Below are 20090 nucleotides of genomic sequence, written 5' to 3'. Positions count from 1 at the left end.
CAGCTGATAGGTTTTTGTCTAATGATCCATACCCTAACGTTAGATCCTTCTCATTACTTAAAGATGTCATTGACAGACAGGTCTGTGCATTTTAAATAACGACAAAAGACTAGTTTAAGTACAAAGGTTTTAATATTTAATACAAATAAGCTACAAAAGACTTGTGAATATTGAGTTGGAAGTAGCAACTCTGCCACCACCTGCTGGTCATTTTACAACTTGACTCTATTGGGACTATTTACACAGCATTTATACCAAATATAACTTTCTTAGAAACAATCTTAACCAAATATACAGGATCTTGAAAAATGAAACAGCATCTTGAGCGATGCAGTGCAAAACTGAGTTCTGAATACAAGAATATGAATTCAAATATGAATTCACATCACGTTTCTCCAAAAAAAAAACAAACAAACAAAAACAAAAAGTCACCAGAGGCAGAGAGTTGGAATTGTTGGGTGGGTCCAGGTCTACATGATTCCCTGCGGCTGTCCCTTTCCTGCGATCTTCTTGGAACACTCAAGCAAAGCGTTGTGGATGTCTTTAGCACAGGAAATCTGAGACTTGATCATGCCGAGGTACTGGGCGTAAGACATGGACTCTGTCTGCACTGTGTCCGGCTTGGTGGCTGTTGGGACCAGGTTGGGTGAATGTTTGGCACTGTCAATGCTCTGGGAGAGGCACTCATATGCCAGCCGCTGCACAGAAGGGAAAACGGTGAGACTGTATTGTATATATATTTTTTAAATGTAAATCTAGTATGCATGATGTGTGTTTACACATACACACAGGCGAAGTTCGACCAGTAGTATTTTATGATGACAAGGTGGAAAACCCTCTCAATCAGCATTTAAACTACAGGACAAGAAAACTTGATGCCAACCAGTACTAATGGATTTCTTCATTGGACTCACTTATTTCCAATCATATCTTGATGCAGTCATCAGGGTTGTGTGTTGCGGCTGCAGTGTACACATGACTACATTTGTTTCAACCGCTTTCATTCAAAAGCTTTCCCAAATTAGACAGTCCCACCAAGACAAAATTAGGAATCAGGTCAATGAGCCTTCTGATGTGGGTTGGCAGTTCCTTATCGGATGGAGACTCAAACAGATATAACTATGGTGACTCACTTCTCCTATCTACTTACATTATATAGGGCATGGCGTTAAGAGGGTTGCACTTTAATTACATATTTATAAAAACAGAGAAATATAATGTTTTATTAGTTAGGTAAAAATAAATAATAAGGCACCAAACAAAGGATCATAACAGTACTTGTGTGCGTATTGTGTTTAGTCTTACCAAGCACAGCTCCAGCTGATCGCAAAGAGCATAAAATTCCTCCAGGCTTTTGTCAAATCGCTGAACAGAAGCGTCGCTGCTTTTGCTGAATCAAAAGAAATAACTTAGTTACACAAAGGAAAGCCATAATCAGGAAGAAAACGTCTTTCTGCAGGACCAATGGTTGTAGCCACTGACATATAACATACCCCGAACAAAGTAACTTACATGCCGTTATCAATCGACGTGTTATGGGCCAGATTCAAGGATGCAATCTTCATTAAATTCTGAAAATGAAAAATTAAGTCCTACATTTAAAGCGTGTTGCAACGGACATTTGTGAAATTAACGCTACTGTATGTGGACTGCGAACTCGTTAGCTGAACCAACTCACTAGCTGTTGTTACCAGATGTTTCGAGCATTTTCGATTCGGCACATTTACCTGTAGACTCTCCTTCAGCTGTGGAATGAGCATCTTAAATCTGTGAACTGGATCAAAGTCTTGCTGTTGGCTCAATTGTTGCTGTTGCTGTTGTAGTGTAGTAGGCTGTTGTAATCCAGGTTGAGACATCGGCCCACCGGGTTGCTGCTGAGAAGCCATCTTGACCGGCTATACGAACAAGCCGGAAGGAGATCTGTTTCAAATCCAGTTCGTCATTTCTCAAAATAAAAGCGTTTCTTTCAAATTTGAAAATTGTACGCTCACCGCCCTCTCTGTTGCTAACTGATACAGCACACATCCTACCCCATCCTGTCGTTTTTCTAACAGCAGCAGTAGCAACAACAACAATAATAATAATATTTTTTCTGTGTACGTTTTTGTTATGAATCATCAGAATCAGAATTCCTTTATTTATCCCCGAAGGCAAATTCTTTAATTTAATTCATTGGTTTATGTCTAGCTGTACTCTGTAAAGCCGTTCTTTACCTTTGGTGTAAATATTTTGTTAAATATATCTCTATCTCTTCTAGATTTTCTTTCTTGTTTGATGAAGTAATTCTGTATTATTTTTTGGTTTCGTTTGACCTTCAATAACCGGTTTTCTCGGTGGTTTCTTGAAAGCAGCAACAGCGCAGCAGCGGAGGAGGGAGGGCCCTGCAGCCGCTGTTCCGCTCAAGCAGAAACCCCGTAGTGCAGCACAACAGCGCCATTCGGTAACTGCAACAGAATCCAAAATGGCAGGAGCTGATGGAGACGACTCTCTCTACCCTATCGCCGTTCTTATCGATGAGCTGCGAAATGAGGATGTTCAGGTAGTAACAGCAGCGATTTTAATAGTTGTTTATGTTGTACAGCACAACGAAGCCAATTTTACTTATCTTGGCAGGCGGGTATCTAATTACCAGCTAGCTAGCTGGCCCTGATGCTAGCTAACGTTCCCGGTCAAGGCCTATCAAGTATTTTCTGCCGGACGCACCCTGACTGGCTAATGTAGCTGGTTTGATGTACTGCTTTACGACGTTAATTGATAAATTTGCCGGTAGGGTCGCTGTAATTTTCGGTCGGTATACCAACTAAAATGTAAAAGGAAATGTAATTAACTGGGTAAGGCAAGCCAACCAGGTCACTGGTATAGCCGCTAGCGCTAACAAATCATCGTAAGTCGTGCTAGCTAACCTATTTGGCAAACGTTAACGATAGCAATCACAACAGCAGGGCGTTCAAGGCCGCTGTGAGCTCACTGTTGTTGGCCTGTTTACTCTTTGTCAATGAATGATAAGCGACCATTTTGATTCGGCTCTTTTTATTGTAATAGTTGAAAGGCTTGTTAAGAAATGTTAGGTGCGTAGACGAGAACCATAGACAATCTTGTAATTGATTACTTTTCTAATACGTTATGTTTGGGGCAGCTGGATATAGCGAGGCGTTAGTCATTGGCGCTGGTTATTTAATGCGATTCTATTTTATTGTTTATTTATTGATCGCCTTACTAACTTGTATCCATTTTGTACAGTTGCGGCTAAACAGCATCAAGAAGCTGTCCACAATTGCGCTGGCCCTTGGTGTTGAGAGGACTCGCACTGAACTACTTCCTTTCCTCACAGGTAGTAAAGTTAATCATCTTACCCGTTACAACCACCTGATGTCTTACACAGCAGATATGACCAAGTTTGTCACATGAATAATGCTGGCTGTGTTGTGCTTTAAATGATCCGAAACTTTTACATTAACTACCGATACACTACCGTGTATAAATTTTCAGACCTGAAAACATAAATAATTATATACACACACTCACAACTTTTGTTTCTGTCATCCCTAAGACACCATCTATGATGAAGATGAGGTGCTCTTGGCCTTGGCTGAGCAGCTTGGCAATTTCACTATGTTGGTGGGAGGGCCAGAGTATGTCCACTGTCTGTTGGTAAGTCACTGGAGGGTTAGTTTATATACATATACACACACACATATATGCCACCAAGGGACACTTCTTTTAAATACAGACTGACAGCCTTAGAAGTAATTTCACAAGTCCTTGTTGTCAACACAATTGTGCCATGTCATTTTAAATAATGAATGTTACATAATGCATGGACACAGCTCTGGATGCAGATAGTTATTGACCGATAGCTGGACAGCACAGAGGCATAAGCTGTGAGGCAGGCTGTCACTACATAGACAGTACCGGTATCGGAATTTTTGAAATGACTTTCTTGCAGAGTGAACCCAGTACCTTTTTATATTACCTAAACCCAAGACGTTGTGACAATTTGATGTTTTCCTCTACTTTTACGTATTATATCATATATTATATATATTCCTGGTATAAAGCACATACACATCAACATAATGTCTTGTATGTGTGAATGGTTGACAATACCCCTGTCTAACCTTATGTTCTCATGATACATAGCCTCCACTGGAGAGCCTTGCTACAGTGGAGGAGACCGTAGTCAGAGATAAAGCCGTGGAGTCCCTGCGCAAGATCTCTCAGGAGCACTCTCCAGTTGACCTGGAGGTCCATTTTGAGCCTTTGGTGAAGCGGTTGGCCAGTGGTGACTGGTTCACTTCTCGCACATCTGCCTGTGGCCTCTTTAGCGTCTGTTATCCCCGCGTCTCCAGCACTGTCAAGGCTGAGATCCGCCAGTAAGTTGTTTCTTAACAAAGTTAGATGCTTATTTGCACTCAATTATGTACATTTTGTATGACATTAGGCATGTCTTTTTTGGTTCTGGCTTCCAAACTTTTTGCACTTCTAAAGTTTTACAGTCAGGCTTGTGTCTCTGATAAAATGTCTTTCTGTGGTTATCACTAGGCATTTTCGCACCTTGTGCTCAGATGATACTCCTATGGTGCGTCGTGCTGCAGCATCTAAACTGGGGGAGTTTGCCAAAGTCTTGGAGCTGGATTATGTAAAAAGTGACATAATTTCCCTCTTCACTGCTCTGGCCTCTGATGAGCAGGTATGAGAGCTAGTCTTCCTACTTCTCAACTTAAACCAATGTTGCACTCTATTTTCTGCAGTCCCTTCTAAATCTATGTGGATGTTAAACCCAGCTGTGGCTAAAACCGATCCACTCCCTCTCCATCAGGACTCAGTGCGGCTGCTTGCAGTGGAGGCGTGTGTCAGCATTGCCACTCTGCTGCCTCAAGAGGATCTGGAGACCCTGGTGATGCCAACCCTGCGTCAGGCTGCAGAAGACAAATCTTGGAGGGTCCGCTACATGGTGGCAGACAAGTTCTCCGAGGTAAGCAGACAACTTTTTTTTCTTCCCTCTTGCTGTTGATCTGGTTTAATGTGTACATGACAGAAAATGACATTTCAGAGTTTGGCCATATTTAAAGCTGCTTTTGAGTTGTCCAGTTCCTGAGAACCATTTAGCTGAAATGGCATTATCGTCTGCTCATTGCAGACCCTTTTCTGAATTCATTTAGCACATGTGTTGTCAGAAATTTGGAGTATGTTCAGGCAGAGAGATAAAGGCCAAAACTTTAAAAATTCGCCCTCATATTGCCCTCAAGCACTTCTGATTTTCCTTTTGTTAAGAAACTGATGACAACACATTATCTTGATGCAATGTTTTTTTTCTTGGCATTTTGTTTTTTAAGAATGTGCTCAGTGATTAAAGTTCACCACCGTTATTTATATAGTCTGCTTGGATAGAGGCTTTGCGATCTACAAATGTAGTGCATCACCATTGAGGATTTTTATACTGCATTGTTTTCTACGCAACGCATTGCTTGTGCTGTGGATTGATAACCTTTTTTCTGCCACTCTTATGTTGAAACTGGAAACAGAAGTGGAGCTAAGCCAGGGATGGTTAGGGCCTTCCTGCTGGGCTGTAGCCAAGACTGTTTTAGTCCCAGTACCTTTTATTATGAATAGTAATCATGAGTCATTGAATACAGTCATTGAATCCTTTGTGACAAACGTTAGCTATCTCTGGCCCATCAATCTGAGATAGGCACCTGACACGCAGTGTTACCAGCTTAGAAACTTCAGACCCTTTCAGACCCTCTTTGCAACTTTATTTTAAACAACAGACTTGTAACATATTGGGAGTAGAGCATCAGGATGGAATGGAGACATATGTACATCTATTACAGTATTTTGGAGTTTAATCCCAGTTAGCAGGTCTTCTCTTAGCAACGTTTCTCCCTCTGCTTGCATCGTGTCCAGGCAGGCAGGAATGAGAGCGAGTTAACTATGGGGATGCTCCATCGCCCCCCCTTCTCTCACACATCAACCACATGACAAATGCATCATAGGCTATGGCTTAGTTTTTACGTCTATAGTGAATGTCGTGTATACATAATACATAAAAGACAGAAAAGCACAATCAGTGCAAAGTTATCTAAATGTTTGGAAATGGGTTGTTTCTTCCAAAGTACCTCTCCACCTGTTCTCTCCCCACATGTTCATACTGGTGTTAGAAGTGAAGGTGTGATACAGGGCTGAATCAGCTGTGTTAGAAGTAATAGGAGGATTTGTTTCATTATATGAGGTTTGACTTCTCCAGTACTCATAATAATGAAAATTGTGATTAACTGTATCTACACACAAATAAAGCACTGTGTGTCTCTAGTGAAATGTCACGTTTTTTTCATATAGCAGTAAATATCAAAAAGATCTCATTCCCACATGATGTGAAACACGATTTCATAAAGAATAACACTACATGGGAACACTTTGTAAAAGTGGTGGTTAAAAACAGTTTGATATTATTACATTCTCTTTTTGTTCAGTTTTTACACAGCATTGAAACTTTTTTGAAATTGGTTGCATGACACAATAACCCACTTAATGTTGAAGTTGAGCATCCTGACTTGGTTTGTTTTACTCCGAATGCTTAACTCTGCTCTCCTGTTGTAATGCATTCAGGTGTTTTGCATCAATTGCAACAATACCCTCTACTCATGCACACCATCCACCTCGGTCACAAATCTTTTCTCTTCTTTTTTCCTCTTTCTTTCTTTTTTATTTCTTATTTGGATATTGACACATGTTGATTTCTCTCTGAATGCAGCTCCAGAAAGCAGTTGGGCCAGAGATCACCAAAAACGATCTGGTCCCAGCCTTCCAGAATCTTCTGAAGGACTGTGAAGCTGAAGTTCGTGCAGCTGCAGCCAACAAAGTCAAAGGTCAGCACATAGATACGCATTAATTCAGTAAATGCTAATGAAGGAGATTTAGATGAAAAGAAAAATTGATCATCTTTTTTTTTTAATCTTGATTATCCAGTCTGTTACATATTTTGACAGTGTATCCTTCTTCTTTGGTTAGAATTCTGTGAGAACCTCCCAGAGGACAGTCGTGAGCAGATCATCATGACTCACATTTTGCCCTGCGTCAAGGTAAAAAATAAACCTTTTTGTCTGCTACATTTTGATATTTCTCTAGTGCCTTTCAGTTGAACAAAAACACTTTGATTTGCTGTGAGTTATTAAGCATGGAAAAAGACTAGAGGCTTGTCTTTTTATAGTCTCCCCCAAAGTGTTTATATAGACATGTGGTGTCTGTTGACTTATGATTAAATGAAAACTGTTGTTTTTACAACGGAGTTTTTATTTTTGTGATGTTTTGCCATTATTCCTTTTGATAATGTGAACATTGTATTTGTCAACTCAAATGCTGATTTCTTACCTGTGTCGAATCACTCGTTTAGATATGAAATGAAAGCATGCACACTGAGTATGTCTAGTATACACAGAAAAAAACTGTCTGCTCATACAGAATTACAGTGGGCTTAAGTTTAACCAGCAAGGTGCTCTGTAAAACTGAATGCACATTAACAACATACAGTTTTAATGTTTTCATATTGATTTCACTTTTCTTTACTGGTCACTGGGAGTTTGTTTACAAGTTGTATATTACTGGGCCAACTGGATGCCTTTTCCCCTGGTCCTCCTCAGATCTTAAAGCTTAAAATCTTAATACTGGCTAAGAACATGAAAATAACAACCAAGGTGAATTTTCAGGAACAGAAATATTACCGCTGTTCTAGATTGATGGTTGAGTGTTTACTGTCAGTTCAATCTTGCGCAAAGCATAAACATATACACACACTAAAAAAAAAAAAACACAAAAAGGAGATTTGGTGTAATAACTTTAGATATTGTCAGATGCCCACAAATGTAATCTCAATCATCAGTGGCAGTTAAGGGGTGTGTTTTGCGAGGAGGTTACAAACAATAGAGATTAAGATAGTGTGTGTCTTGTCTGCCAGTGTTGATTAGGCTTTGGACAGCAGGTGGCACTGTTGTATTTTTGTTCAACAATAAGTTCAGTTGTAGTGCTGCTGATTTAAATAAATCTTAAATTGTTGTCAGTTCCTTTTTTTTCCTTTTGCTTTTTTTAATTATTCACAAACAGCTGAGGGGAAAACCGATAGACCTGCAGTGAAATTCCTCAATCTATGGATAACTGTTTGTAAAATGTACAGACCAATGTCACAAATAATAATTCTGCTTATCCTCTCAATATGAGAGCAGTGGAACAAAACTATACAAGTAGCAACAAACTGAAACACAACCTTGCAAAGCTGGACCAGTGTTATGAAGATAATTGGAATTGGAATTGAGTCGTGATGTTTGTACATAGCATAGGCCTTGTAGATGATCTGCTTCGATTGTCAAGTAGCAAAATTTGAATTGATATTCTGAACAGTGCTACAGTGAACTTAGAATTTCTGCCTTAAGCTTTTATGTGATCAGGTGTGTTGGGTGCCGTTCATGAACATGGCAGTGTAATGTGCAATTTTTGTGCCCTTAGTTTATGTTATGCCAATTCAGTTTTTGTCTGCACCGTGCTTTTTCATTCATTTTCCTGTGTATTCACAGATAGGCAGGCTATAATCAACTTGTGTGTAGTTTGTTGTGAATATGACCCACAGTAGCAGACTTGATGTCTGTTTACATACTTTCTGTCTTAACAATTTGTTTGTGCTGATCTCTCTCCGTCTCCAGGAACTTGTTTCAGACACCAACCAGCATGTGAAGTCAGCCCTGGCCTCAGTCATTATGGGCCTTTCAACCATCCTGGGCAAAGACAACACAATAGAGCACTTGCTGCCTCTCTTCCTGGCTCAGCTCAAGGACGAGGTAAAGGAAATGTGGACTTGTAATCCTGTGCACCAATTCCTCTTTTATATTTTACACAGCTGGCATTGGAAACCCTCAAGGCACAGCTTAGTTCAGTAGCATTCACAACAAGGGCTTCTTGTTAAGCGACTTCTCTGGCCTTTAGTGATCAGCATAATGAAGACAGAGTAGAGCCACTTAGACGCAGCCATCACTTGTACCTGGCTGCCACCTGGTTGGGCAGGAAGATAATTTATGCAGTTGACAGGTAGACTGAGACCTAACAATTAGAAGACTACATTTCTGTGTCTCGAGAGAAGTGTGACAAAAAACTGGACGCAGTGCGGCCAGTCACAGTAGTACACTTTTTAGCCACATTTAACAGTAGTAAGTGTGGGTGTTTACTAAAGTAGGTTGAGCCAAGGTTCCAGCTGCACATGTAACACAGAATAGTTTTTAACGAAAGTGCACATATTCGTTCATCAGTTTGTCTGCTTTGCATTTCAGGCATTTTTGTGACTGTCAATGTTGCACTTACTTTTGAAAGTATTTGGTTTTTGGAGTGAATCATAGAGCAATGCATTTCATGAGTGTGCATAAAGTTACTGTGGGCTGGGTTTTAGCTGATGAATGTCTTGCATATGTAGCATGTTGTACAGTGAACACATTTACATGACATACATTTGCATATTGAGATCAGATGTCAGTTTTACATGTTAGACACAAAGGTATATAAATGTTTTGGATAGCTTGAAGCTGTCAGCTGTTCTCCTGCTTTTTCTTAGTCCTATTTAAAGATGGCCCCATTTCCTCACAGTGCAAACACAAGACCAAGATTGTCTAATTAGATTATGGTTCAAACTGACAGCTTTGACTTGCAAATTTCAATAATTCAAGGTTGCTTGCTCTGAGGATACTTTTTTAAAGGGAGTAAGATTGGGAATGTTATGCAGACAAGTAATTTATTTAAGAACTGATTATTTCAAATTGTGACTCTGTCTTATTTTCTGATACTCTGCTTCCACTTAGTTAACAAGCCTGAGTGTGAAATCATTGTGCAGTATGATATGTGCAATAAGTGGATGAATAGTTCTGTTTAGCTGTTCCAGTTGTTTATATCATTTCTGGAGCTAAAGCTGATCTCCGTTTAAGAGTCTTGGATATAAACTGGGGTTTCATGATTCTAGACAATACATAGTTGGAAGTCCATCTTGTTTAAAGTGACTGAAGTGTTTTGACTCAGCTAGGGCTAAGAAACGTTCACTTTGGAGAGGGTCGAACAGTACTGTGGTTGCTAAATATAAAGCGATTAAATATGGTTTTTGAAACATCTCAGTACTTTGTTGTGATGAAGACGACAAGCAATCGTCTGCTTAACTTTTCCGTTGTAATTCATTTTCTGTCACAGTGCCCCGAGGTGCGTCTCAACATCATCTCCAACCTAGACTGTGTGAACGAGGTGATTGGCATCCGTCAGCTCTCCCAGTCGTTGCTGCCAGCCATCGTTGAATTGGCAGAGGATGCAAAATGGAGGGTCCGCCTCGCCATCATAGAGTACATGCCACTGTTGGCAGGACAGCTGGTGAGTCATGGACTATAGGAACACAACTGAAACCTATATAAAATATGTTTAAGAAGTTTTGTAATTAGTGTCATGGGTGCAACTATAAATATCATAAATGTGCACACAAACACACTTTCTCAGGCTTTAATGTAGATATGGATAGGAAATTGCTTTCAGTAACGTCATGTCCATGTTTTCCCAGGGAGTGGAATTCTTTGACGAGAAGCTCAACACCCTTTGTATGGCCTGGCTTATTGACCATGGTAAGTCCGTCTTATGGATTGTAGTTTTGTGAGATATTAACGAATTGAACCCATAAAATGCATGCACTGTCGTGCCACAAAACAGATTGCTTTTATGTATTAAGTGGTTGCTTGAACAGAGATGTGTACATGAGCTGATTTAGTCCCAAATATTGTTCTTTTGGATTACTTGTGAGCACTGTTGTATTGGACTTAAGTTTTCCATATCTCAGATAATTAGCTCTCTTACCTGGGAGTGAAACTCAGCAAGCAGCTGTCTTTCTCCACAATCTGTTACTCACCTGTTTAGAAACAGCAACCAATAATTGCTGCATGTTATGCTTTTGATCAACTTAGTCACTTTAACTTCAGCTTTGTCTTGTAAGCTACAGCCTGCAGTTCATATACTTGTACATGTACTTTATATTGTACTTAAGGGAGTTTGAAAAACATAGTTGGCTCACTCTGTGGGTGAGTTTGTGTCTGCGTGGGTTTGCCCTGGTCTGTTCTCTGTACCCAGTAGTTTAAACTGTTCTGTCAGTCACCCATATTCAAATACTGGATAAGCTGTGTACCCATAGAGCTAAACATCACACATCACTTCCTTTTTGTAACTGAGAACATTTGTCTTTTGCATAAATTTTTCACTCAGAGTATATAGTTTTCTCTTCACATAGAGTTTTCCAATTAGATAGACACACACTCACTATTGAGGACAAAGGGCCAGCTGGGTTACATCATTGGAATGCTGCTGGTTTTAGGTGTGTGTGTGTGTGTGCGCGTTTGGCTCAGGCTGAGGTTAGGGCTGTGCCACCCTTATGTAAGCCCTTCAAAGAAAGACAGGACTACAGAAATAAGTCCAGACGCTTTCCCTCCCTGACTTTATTACAGAGACTCTTTGTATCATTTTAGCGTCTCACATGACATACAAATACTGTTTACTGTTTTATCATGTTGATATTGAGAAACTCCTTACAGTATATTTACCAAGATGAGGTCATTGGACTTTTACAACCCCATATTGTATTTGGCAAACAATTGAGTGCATGGGTGACTGCTTCACTGGGGACATCAAAATGGACATCCGGTAAACTATAATTATAATAAAGTAATTTCTGTATAGATTTGTTTGAATTCATCATTATTTATATAATGTAATATCCCAAATTTGCCTCATGGGGCTTTACAATCTGCCCTGAATCCATTCCCTATGTTTTAGACAAGCGATCCAGATAAGGGCACCACACACACACACACACCCCCACACCCCACTGCCCAAAAAAAAAATGGGAAAAATGGAAATAGCCTCAATGAGTAACAGAGGGGATCCCTTTTCCGGGACATACAGTAGAGTTGTATCTGTACAATATGCACATATCAGAAGGACAAAATCATCAGTGGACTGCAGACATTTGATGAATAAGATTTGGAGGATCACTGAACAACATCCAGCCACCTCCAAACAGATCGGACCTGAGCCACGTGATTTCCTGTCTGCCATGATGACCTTGAAAGAGGCAAAAACACCCCATTTACATACAATGTAATTTTGTAGTGTATGCCATCCGTGAGGCAGCCACCTGTAACCTGATGAAGCTGGTGGAGAAGTTTGGAGCTGAGTGGGCTCAGAACACCATCGTACCCAAAGTGTTGGGCATGGCCAACGACCCCAATTACCTTCACAGGATGACTACTCTATTCTGCATCAATGTGAGTCATCTCATCTTACATCTTTTCCTTTAATCTTGCTCCCATGTTAAGATTCTTGGAAGTTGCATCAAATGCTTTGACGCCCCATAATGTTGTTCACTGTAGTCACATGATTGGTGACCACTTGTATTGTGTCTCAGGCTTTGTCAGAAGCATGTGGCCAGGACATAACAACTAAGCAGATGCTACCAGTGGTTCTCAAAATGGCCAATGACCAGGTGGCCAACGTACGCTTCAATGTGGCCAAGTCCCTTCAGAAGATCGGCCCCGTCCTTGACAGCAAGTATGTTGTCTTTGTGATTTCAGATTGTTTTCTCTCTGCAGGGACAAATAAATGGTATTGACACTAAGACCAAGAAGCAGCATTTACAATCAATATTACAATTCTCATCATTTGTCCTTTTCCCAAAGTGCCCTTCAAACAGAAGTGAAGCCAGTGCTGGAGAAGCTGGCCACAGACTCAGACATGGATGTCAAGTACTTTGCCCAGGAGGCTATCAGTGGTAAGCATTTCTCTCTTCTGTCATTGTATCCAAACCTTAAATGACACAAACCATATTTAGTAAGTAGAAATAATAAACAAATCAAATTCTCCTTCTTTCCTTTTCACGCAGTTCTGGCCCTAGCATAAAACCAACCCAACATGGCTAAACCCGACAACCACCCGAAACAACAACGCAAACACTTTTACAACATATTTATTGATGTGCAGGAACAACTGGTTAATGTATAGAAGAAGCTGTTAACAATTGTTTTATCCTTTTTTTTTTTTTTTTTTCGTTTACTGTCCAATGGTAGACCATGTCCAGGCATAGCACAGACTTCTTTGTTAACCTTCCTCTTTGCTGTAAATGGGTGCTTTAACACAGGCAAAGTGTGATGACATTGCATTAAGTGGTGCATGCTGACTAATGTGCTACTGTACTTGCTAGGCATTGCTAACCAGAACCCCTCTCACATTCCTCTCTTTTACATCCTTGGCCACTGTTGTACTTTAGCCACAGTCATTGCAGCATACCACATGTCTATGTTCGCTACTTAGCACCTAGGGCCATGCTAGCGCTCTGTGTTGCTGCACTTTTTACCCGATGCTAGATGCAAACTTTGAGCAACAGATGGTTCAACAAGCTGTTTATTTTGCCGAGCTTCCTCCTGAATCAGGCCTCCGATGATACTCTGGTGTCGCTCTCCAGAGAAGTGATTGAAAGGTCTGTGTTGGTTCTAGCAGTCTGTCCTTTTGTTCCACCAGACCAAACCTGCTGTTTCTCCCCAAAAACTATAGAGGATTGTTGTTGTTGTTCAAACCTCTGACAAATTACTGGGTGTCCATAACTGCATGTAATCTGACCAATTCTCTGTCATTGCATGTACTAATCAATCTGAAATAGTGTCCTTTCCCCAACTCTGTCTACCAGACTACCCTGCCCATCTGTGCTGTTTGTTCTTTGCAGCAACACAGATTGAATTGGTCTAACAAATGAATTACCTCGGCCCACTGTAATATGGACCAGCTCAGTCATAAAGTGTTGCTTATAATTATCCCTCCTCCAAATCCTCAGTGATTTTGCTGATGTGCTAGGGTGGGAAGTTGTAGTCTGTCGTTGTGATTTTTCTGCAATATGTTCTCGGCATTGCTCTTAATCGTTGTGCCAATGACTTTGATAAGCAGTGGTGGTTTCTTTTAGTATGCCTGGGTAAACAGTTTTCACCTGTACTGTTCTGTAAAGAGACAACGTTGTTCTTTCATGTAAGGGACGCTTATTTCTTGGACATAAATGGGGTTCTAAAACAAAATGGACAACAGCCGTCAGGGCCGGGGGACTAACAAAACCACGCTGCCCAGTTTTCCCCTTAAATCCATGCCAGGTCCTCCACTGTACGTGAGATTTTAAAAGCGTAAAGTCAGTGAACGTGAAGGGCCACCCGACGATTCTCTGCTTACAAATCTCTACACAATGGTGAACAAGTGCATGCTTTCAAAGAAAGTGGGCTGCGGAGGGGGGCATGGAGCATGTGTACGTAAGGCTGCATAATGTTGTACTATGGGGTGGGAGCTGGGGTGGTTATGGGCGGGTTGAATAAATGTATCATCTGTGTTGATAAAAGAAACTTTGTCTTTCCCTCAACGATTTCCACTGTTTCCCTTCTCCTCCACTCTCCTCTCATTTTGTTCTCTTGAATAAACCTTGATTGTTAATTGTCCTGTATCAAGAAGACTGTGCTTTTATTTTTATTCTGAATTCTCTTCACAATTGGGATGCTGTACTACTGTATCTTGATCTGAATAAAGTAACACAAAGGATCTGGTGTAGCCTGCTTTTATGACTTTTTTTTTTTTTTTTCCTGCTCGAGTACACCAGGGCCTCTTGTCACTGTAACTGTCAATTTGCTACATGTTGACAAGCAACAGGAAATGACTGACGAAACAGCCAGTTGGTTAGAGTGTAATGAATTTACGTTTGAATTACCCATGAAATGTACAGTGCCTATAAACAGTGCAACTTCAACACACATGACTTACATACATGTAGTTTGATTTTTGTTTTTAAGTTCATAATATACCTGAAGATGTTTGGAATAACAGTAAAATCTGATACCTTTCCTTGGTGACATGTAGATGTTATGGTTAAATTCATGTCTTCATCTAGAAAACATTAAATTATCTGAAGAAACAACATGCTCGTTGCTGAAATGTGGCAGTAGAAACAGTTAAAATACGTTGTGTAAAAAAGACTGACATGTTTTTATGTAAGTGCTGAGTCAACCTGAAGTTGATGTGCCCAAAGCAGTTGAGCTCGTTTCCATGTGATTGCATATGAACCCTCAGGACTGCTGGTTAATGTGTGTGTGTGTGTGTGCGCGCTTACAGCAGGTGAAGGTCAAAGTTGAGATGTCAGCTGTTGTTTCACGACTGAAAGCAGCTGAATTGTCCTTTGGTGAGGAAGAGCTGAGAGCAGCTGAATTGTAAGTTCAGGAGTAAAATATTCAGTTGCAGTACTTCTTGCCCATTTCTTAGCTCCAGAATGATTACATTCACTCCCTTCACATTTGTAGTACTTGAATGCATCTTCGGTATGTGCTCAAGCTACACGGTGAAGAAGTGCACATGTCGTTTTTTTTTTTTAAGACCTCTCTGAACTTCTGCTTTGGCTCGAGCTGCCGACTCACTGAGCCGCTCGAGGACTTAGTGTCGTTTTGAAGCCGTTTCTGTGCAGCTTTGGCATTTTGCTTGGGCTCATTCTCTTGCTGGTAAATGAACGCACCCAGTCACAGCTGTCTTACAGACTGCAGCAGGTTTTCCCTCAAGGATTTCTCCGTGTTTTACCGCATTCATCCTCTCCTCAATCTTCTGCCTTCCAGGGCCTGCTGCAGAGAAGCATCCCCAAAGCAGGATGACGCCACGCCCCCAGCTTAACGACGAAGATGTGCCTCCGCTGCTGCGCTCTCGGCAAGCGCAGTGCACGAAAACCTTGTTGTTCAAAGTTGTTCTGTATCGGAAAAGGCCTAATTATATCCTCTGTGACTTTGTGATGTTAAACCTCAAGTCCACCCTCTGTGGGCTTTGTAACAATATCCTTTTTAACATGAAGTATCGCGTCTCAGCTTGTAAACAACTCAGGAAAATGTGGGATTAATTTCACATGTTTCTGCTCTCATATTTGGTCAGCTCCAACCTGGCAGGCAGCTGCTGTAGAGATGAAAGCGTTCATCCTTTGGGCTGTTTTAGCCAGAGGGAACCATGCAGAGCAGAACAGGATCTGCAGCTGACACCTGCCCTCACCCGGACTACTGCAGGGGAGAGGAACGCTGCAACATAAGGGCTGGGTTAGTAAAGCTTATTGGTCTTTCTCAAGCAAGTGCACTTTGAAAGTATGAAAAACATGTTGACCAAAGTGATGTTAACACAACATACTGGGCTCTACTTTGTTTTTTTTGCTGAGCAGATCTTGCACCATTTTTATTTATTTATTTATTTATTTATTTTGGGTAATTCCAAATGAGCAATCAGCAGGGAGGATTAGGGCAATAAATCATATGGCAGAGATCTTTATGAGAATCTCAACCTTCCTTTTTTAATCTCCTCAAATCTCCCATCAGCCCTCCTCGGAGCCATGTGCCCTCCCAATCCTCCCTCCAGCCCTTTTGACTCTATACCTCATCACCGGAGGACATTATGCACATACTCTGTAATGCACAGGTTAGCTTAGCTGCTGTGTGTCAGCACATTCTGCTGCAGGGAGACCACCTTGAGAGCTATTTAGAATATAGCAGCAAAGGCTGGATGAGCTTTTCAGGAAATGGTGTGAAGTAGGAGGAGAATGGAACCTTTGGGGCTGATTACAAACCATACTATGGATCAAGAGTATTTTATGTTTTTTTAAGCTGGTGATCTCAATGCAGGAGAAACACGCCAAGCTTTGAACTGCAATATTTTTCTACAACCTAAAATCTTCATTAAAACACGATTATGCGAGGGCGAGGGCTAATCTACCCCTGCTATAATCCACCAGAGTTCACGAGGCAGTAATGAACCAGCGCTAACCTATTTCTTTCCATTTAGATCCTGTTATTTGGAAGGATTTTCAGCAGCCAGAGTCCTTGACAGCGCTGAGAGCCCTGACGTCAATGCAGCTGCCTCCCAGGACTGTGTCATTTATAATGAAAGGAGTCAAGCAAAGCCCCCACACAGTACGACACACACACACACACACACAAACACACATAGTGAGGTCAGAGGCTCTCAGTGTGATAAATGACAAACATCAGTCGGGGAGAAGAAGAGCATTGGTCCACTCATTTTCCTTAAGTCACCTTGTCACTTCAGGACCCCCCCCCCCACGTTATTCTGTCACCTTTCAGCAATGCAGCACGCGTTACATAAATTGTACAAACTCTCTCCTCTAGATAATATCAGAGCAAACACGATTGCTCGGGCAGAGGAGTGCGACTCTTGGTTTGGCTTGGCTGTAGCATCCAGCCCCGAGCCTGCAGGAGCTTTTTTCTTCCAGGCACTACTGGGTCATCTGTACTGGGATTTCTGACTCCGTCCATCTGCTGGTCAGCATGTGTTCAGCATGGATTCAGAGACCGGGGACTGAAGCTAAATAATGGGGGGCACACATGTAAGAGTGCAGTATGACCTTCAATGAAACGCTGATTTCATATGTGAAGGTACTCGTTTCAGTCACACATTAATGTGTGTATTTGTTGCACAGTTAATATCATAGAAAAGGTGCAGCCAGTTAGTAAAGTTTATTTTTCCTCCTCTGCATCCTGAGCTCGATCATTTGTCTCCGAGCTCCCCCCCCCCCCTTTTTTTTTTGCAGCTCTAATTCTGAACAGTGCTGTGATCTCCTGCTCTAAAAGACGCAGTAGGATGTTGTCATCCACCCTCCTCCTGTTGTCATGGCAACCATTGATGTCATTAAAGTATACTTGGGGCCTGATGAGTGAATAGGCATTTGATATTGTGATATTTTATTAGAAGAAGAAGAAGAAGGGGGGAAAAAAAAAAGAATACTGCCGTGTGTCCTCGCATCAGCGTTCTTTTCTTTGTCTCTTTCCCCAAGAGCGTCTGTAGCAGGCAGCCTGCTGAAGGTCTCGGCAGCAGACAATGGCACTGAATGCATCCTATAAATAACTGCATTTAACTGGAAAATGCTGGCATCTTGAAGGGAAATTTGCTACAAGGTCTCACTTTTTAAATATAGAATCAAAGTGTGTCAAAATACTCTTCGTGTTTCATCTGCATTTTGGCCCCCCAACCCCTCCATACCAGAGCAGGAGATGCTGAGTAGGGTGGAGGTCATTTTAATTATTTATTTATTTATTCTAGTAGATCTCAGGGGCGGATCCCATTTGAAGCCCCTCCTCTCGGTGTTTTCACACAGAGTCATATTAACTTTCCACTAAAGTCAACACATGCAAAATGTGAGTGTACGTTGACTGAAATCCGAGCAGTATCACCCGGGCGGGCGGGCGGGCGGGGGGAGGGGAGGTGATTTTATACGGGCATGGTTGAGCGCGAGCCATCCCGTGTTTCAGACTTATCAGATTGGATCAGCAGTACCAACAGTGTGTTGTGTACATGGTCTGATCCCAGGAAAAGAAGTGAGACCCTGGTTTCCATGAACAGATTGACACCCCCTCCCCCCCCCCCCCCCCCCCCCCCCCCCCCCCCTCAACACACACACGCACGCACAGCTACCTTCGGTGGCGTATTAGCGGGATTAGCTGTTCTCTGTCTGAGTGGGCTGATTGGATTGACGTGTTCTCTGTACATGATCCTTTCCACACAAGAAGGACAAACCTCTGCTCTCAAACAGCTTGAGAAGTCCTTTCATTGTCTGGTGGCACATTTTGCTCTCAATGTATTTACAGAAACCTGCAGTCTTTATTCTCAGATGTGCTGCTGAGGTCAACCAATCGCAGTTCAACTCAGGACAGGCCCCCTTTAGCTGCACTTTACTATCAGAAAAGGTATTAGTTTAATAAATATTGACAGGCGATTGCCCTGGAAATGTGATGCCGGATCAGCCGCTGGTCAGGACTTCAGCTCTTGTCAGGGGAAGATTAATTATTCAGTCCCTCCTCCTGCTTCAGTTAACACTGAGTATAAAAGAGTTGGACAAATGCTGCAGTGGCTCACATCTGGTTGGACAAAAGATAAGCGGAGAGTAAGTTTGTTGTCTGGTTCATGTGTGTATGGTGGAGTGTGCTTGTTTTTCTTTTTAATCACAGAAAGGTGCATTTATATCTAAGCACAGTGCAGATAGTTTTGGTTTTATGCTGTCTTAAATTTCTGATCCTTGTTTGCCACTGTTTGTTTTGGCGGCTGGACTTTTGGACACTGCTATTCACAATATTCAGAGGCTTAAGAAAAGTAAACATAGCTTATTTGATGGTGTTCATTTCCACACTCTGTAGAACTGAGTCCCTCATTTGTGTATTAATTGAAACCAGCTCGTATAAAATGGCCCTACAAAGATAATTCTGTATCTTTAAACAAGAAAATACCAAGATGGTTTGCATAAAGGCAGTTGGCGTTTACCACAAACAAATCTTGCCCCGACGCAGGTTAATTTGGCCCACGGGTGGAGCCACAGGTCTGAAATCTGACTGCAGTTTCCCCTTTTTGCTTCAGAGGTTTTAATTGGCTGAATTTTAGGCAGGTTCTCTGGTTATTCATGTTCATAACAAGTCAACAGAATGTGGAAATTGAGTGTCTAATACTCACATTTTCAGCCCCTGATTTGGAAAAATCCTACATGTGCCTCTGACCTGGCCAAAACTGGGGTGATAGCAGAAATCCCAGAAGCTTATCTCAAAACTTGGAAATAAAACCAAAAATGTATGCATGGCTATATACCACTAGAGGTGAGAAGGTTTGTTTTAAACGTGATGTTGAAGTGTCTGTAGTCATGCTGGCGTATCTGAATCAGTACTTTTTGTGTACAGTTTGACTTTTTGTAAATTCCCCTCTGCTAACCGAACCTTTACCTCGAGTGCGAGTGTGCACATTTCTCCTTTAGTCTCCTCAGCTGTTGGTCAGAGCAGATAGTTTAGGGCCTCGGGGTGATTTTGTCCCAGCACATTGTCGGTTACCGACAGGTAAACATACAGTCTGGTGAATACAAACTTTAATATCCTGATACTGCACATCTGTCATCTTCCGTATGTCCTCATTTACAGATGTATCACCTATATGACTGGATCTGTGAATTTAAATATTTAAATGATGCGACAGAGCCAGTCCTGTCGCTCCTG

General features: G+C 41.5%; 2 protein-coding genes across 2 annotated transcripts; one reads left to right on the top strand and one right to left on the bottom strand.

Moving 5' to 3' along the window:
- Window positions 1–113: 113 nt before the first annotated feature.
- Window positions 114–1929, bottom strand: med29 (mediator complex subunit 29). The gene is made up of 4 exons (XM_046389117.1): window positions 1728–1929; window positions 1513–1571; window positions 1306–1390; window positions 114–698 (listed from the first exon to the last, which is right to left on the bottom strand). Exons 1-4 carry the CDS (start codon window positions 1884–1886, stop codon window positions 471–473), a joined length of 531 nt encoding a protein of 176 aa, XP_046245073.1. The 5' UTR covers window positions 1887–1929; the 3' UTR covers window positions 114–470.
- A 453-nt stretch (window positions 1930–2382) lies between these two features.
- On the top strand, window positions 2383–14625 carry ppp2r1bb (protein phosphatase 2, regulatory subunit A, beta b). Its single transcript, XM_046389114.1, has 15 exons — window positions 2383–2539; window positions 3241–3331; window positions 3551–3651; window positions 4141–4373; window positions 4543–4690; window positions 4820–4975; window positions 6755–6869; window positions 7012–7082; window positions 8694–8828; window positions 10216–10389; window positions 10574–10634; window positions 12169–12323; window positions 12464–12606; window positions 12735–12826; window positions 12938–14625. Exons 1-15 carry the CDS (start codon window positions 2462–2464, stop codon window positions 12952–12954), a joined length of 1770 nt encoding a protein of 589 aa, XP_046245070.1. The 5' UTR covers window positions 2383–2461; the 3' UTR covers window positions 12955–14625.
- Window positions 14626–20090: the final 5465 nt, after the last annotated feature.

This window comes from Scatophagus argus, chromosome 5 (assembly GCF_020382885.2).
Source record: "Scatophagus argus isolate fScaArg1 chromosome 5, fScaArg1.pri, whole genome shotgun sequence".
Classification (NCBI taxonomy): domain Eukaryota; kingdom Metazoa; phylum Chordata; class Actinopteri; family Scatophagidae; genus Scatophagus; species Scatophagus argus.
The sequence above is the reverse complement of the archived record's forward strand: the minus strand, read 5'-3'. Positions and strand labels throughout refer to the sequence as shown.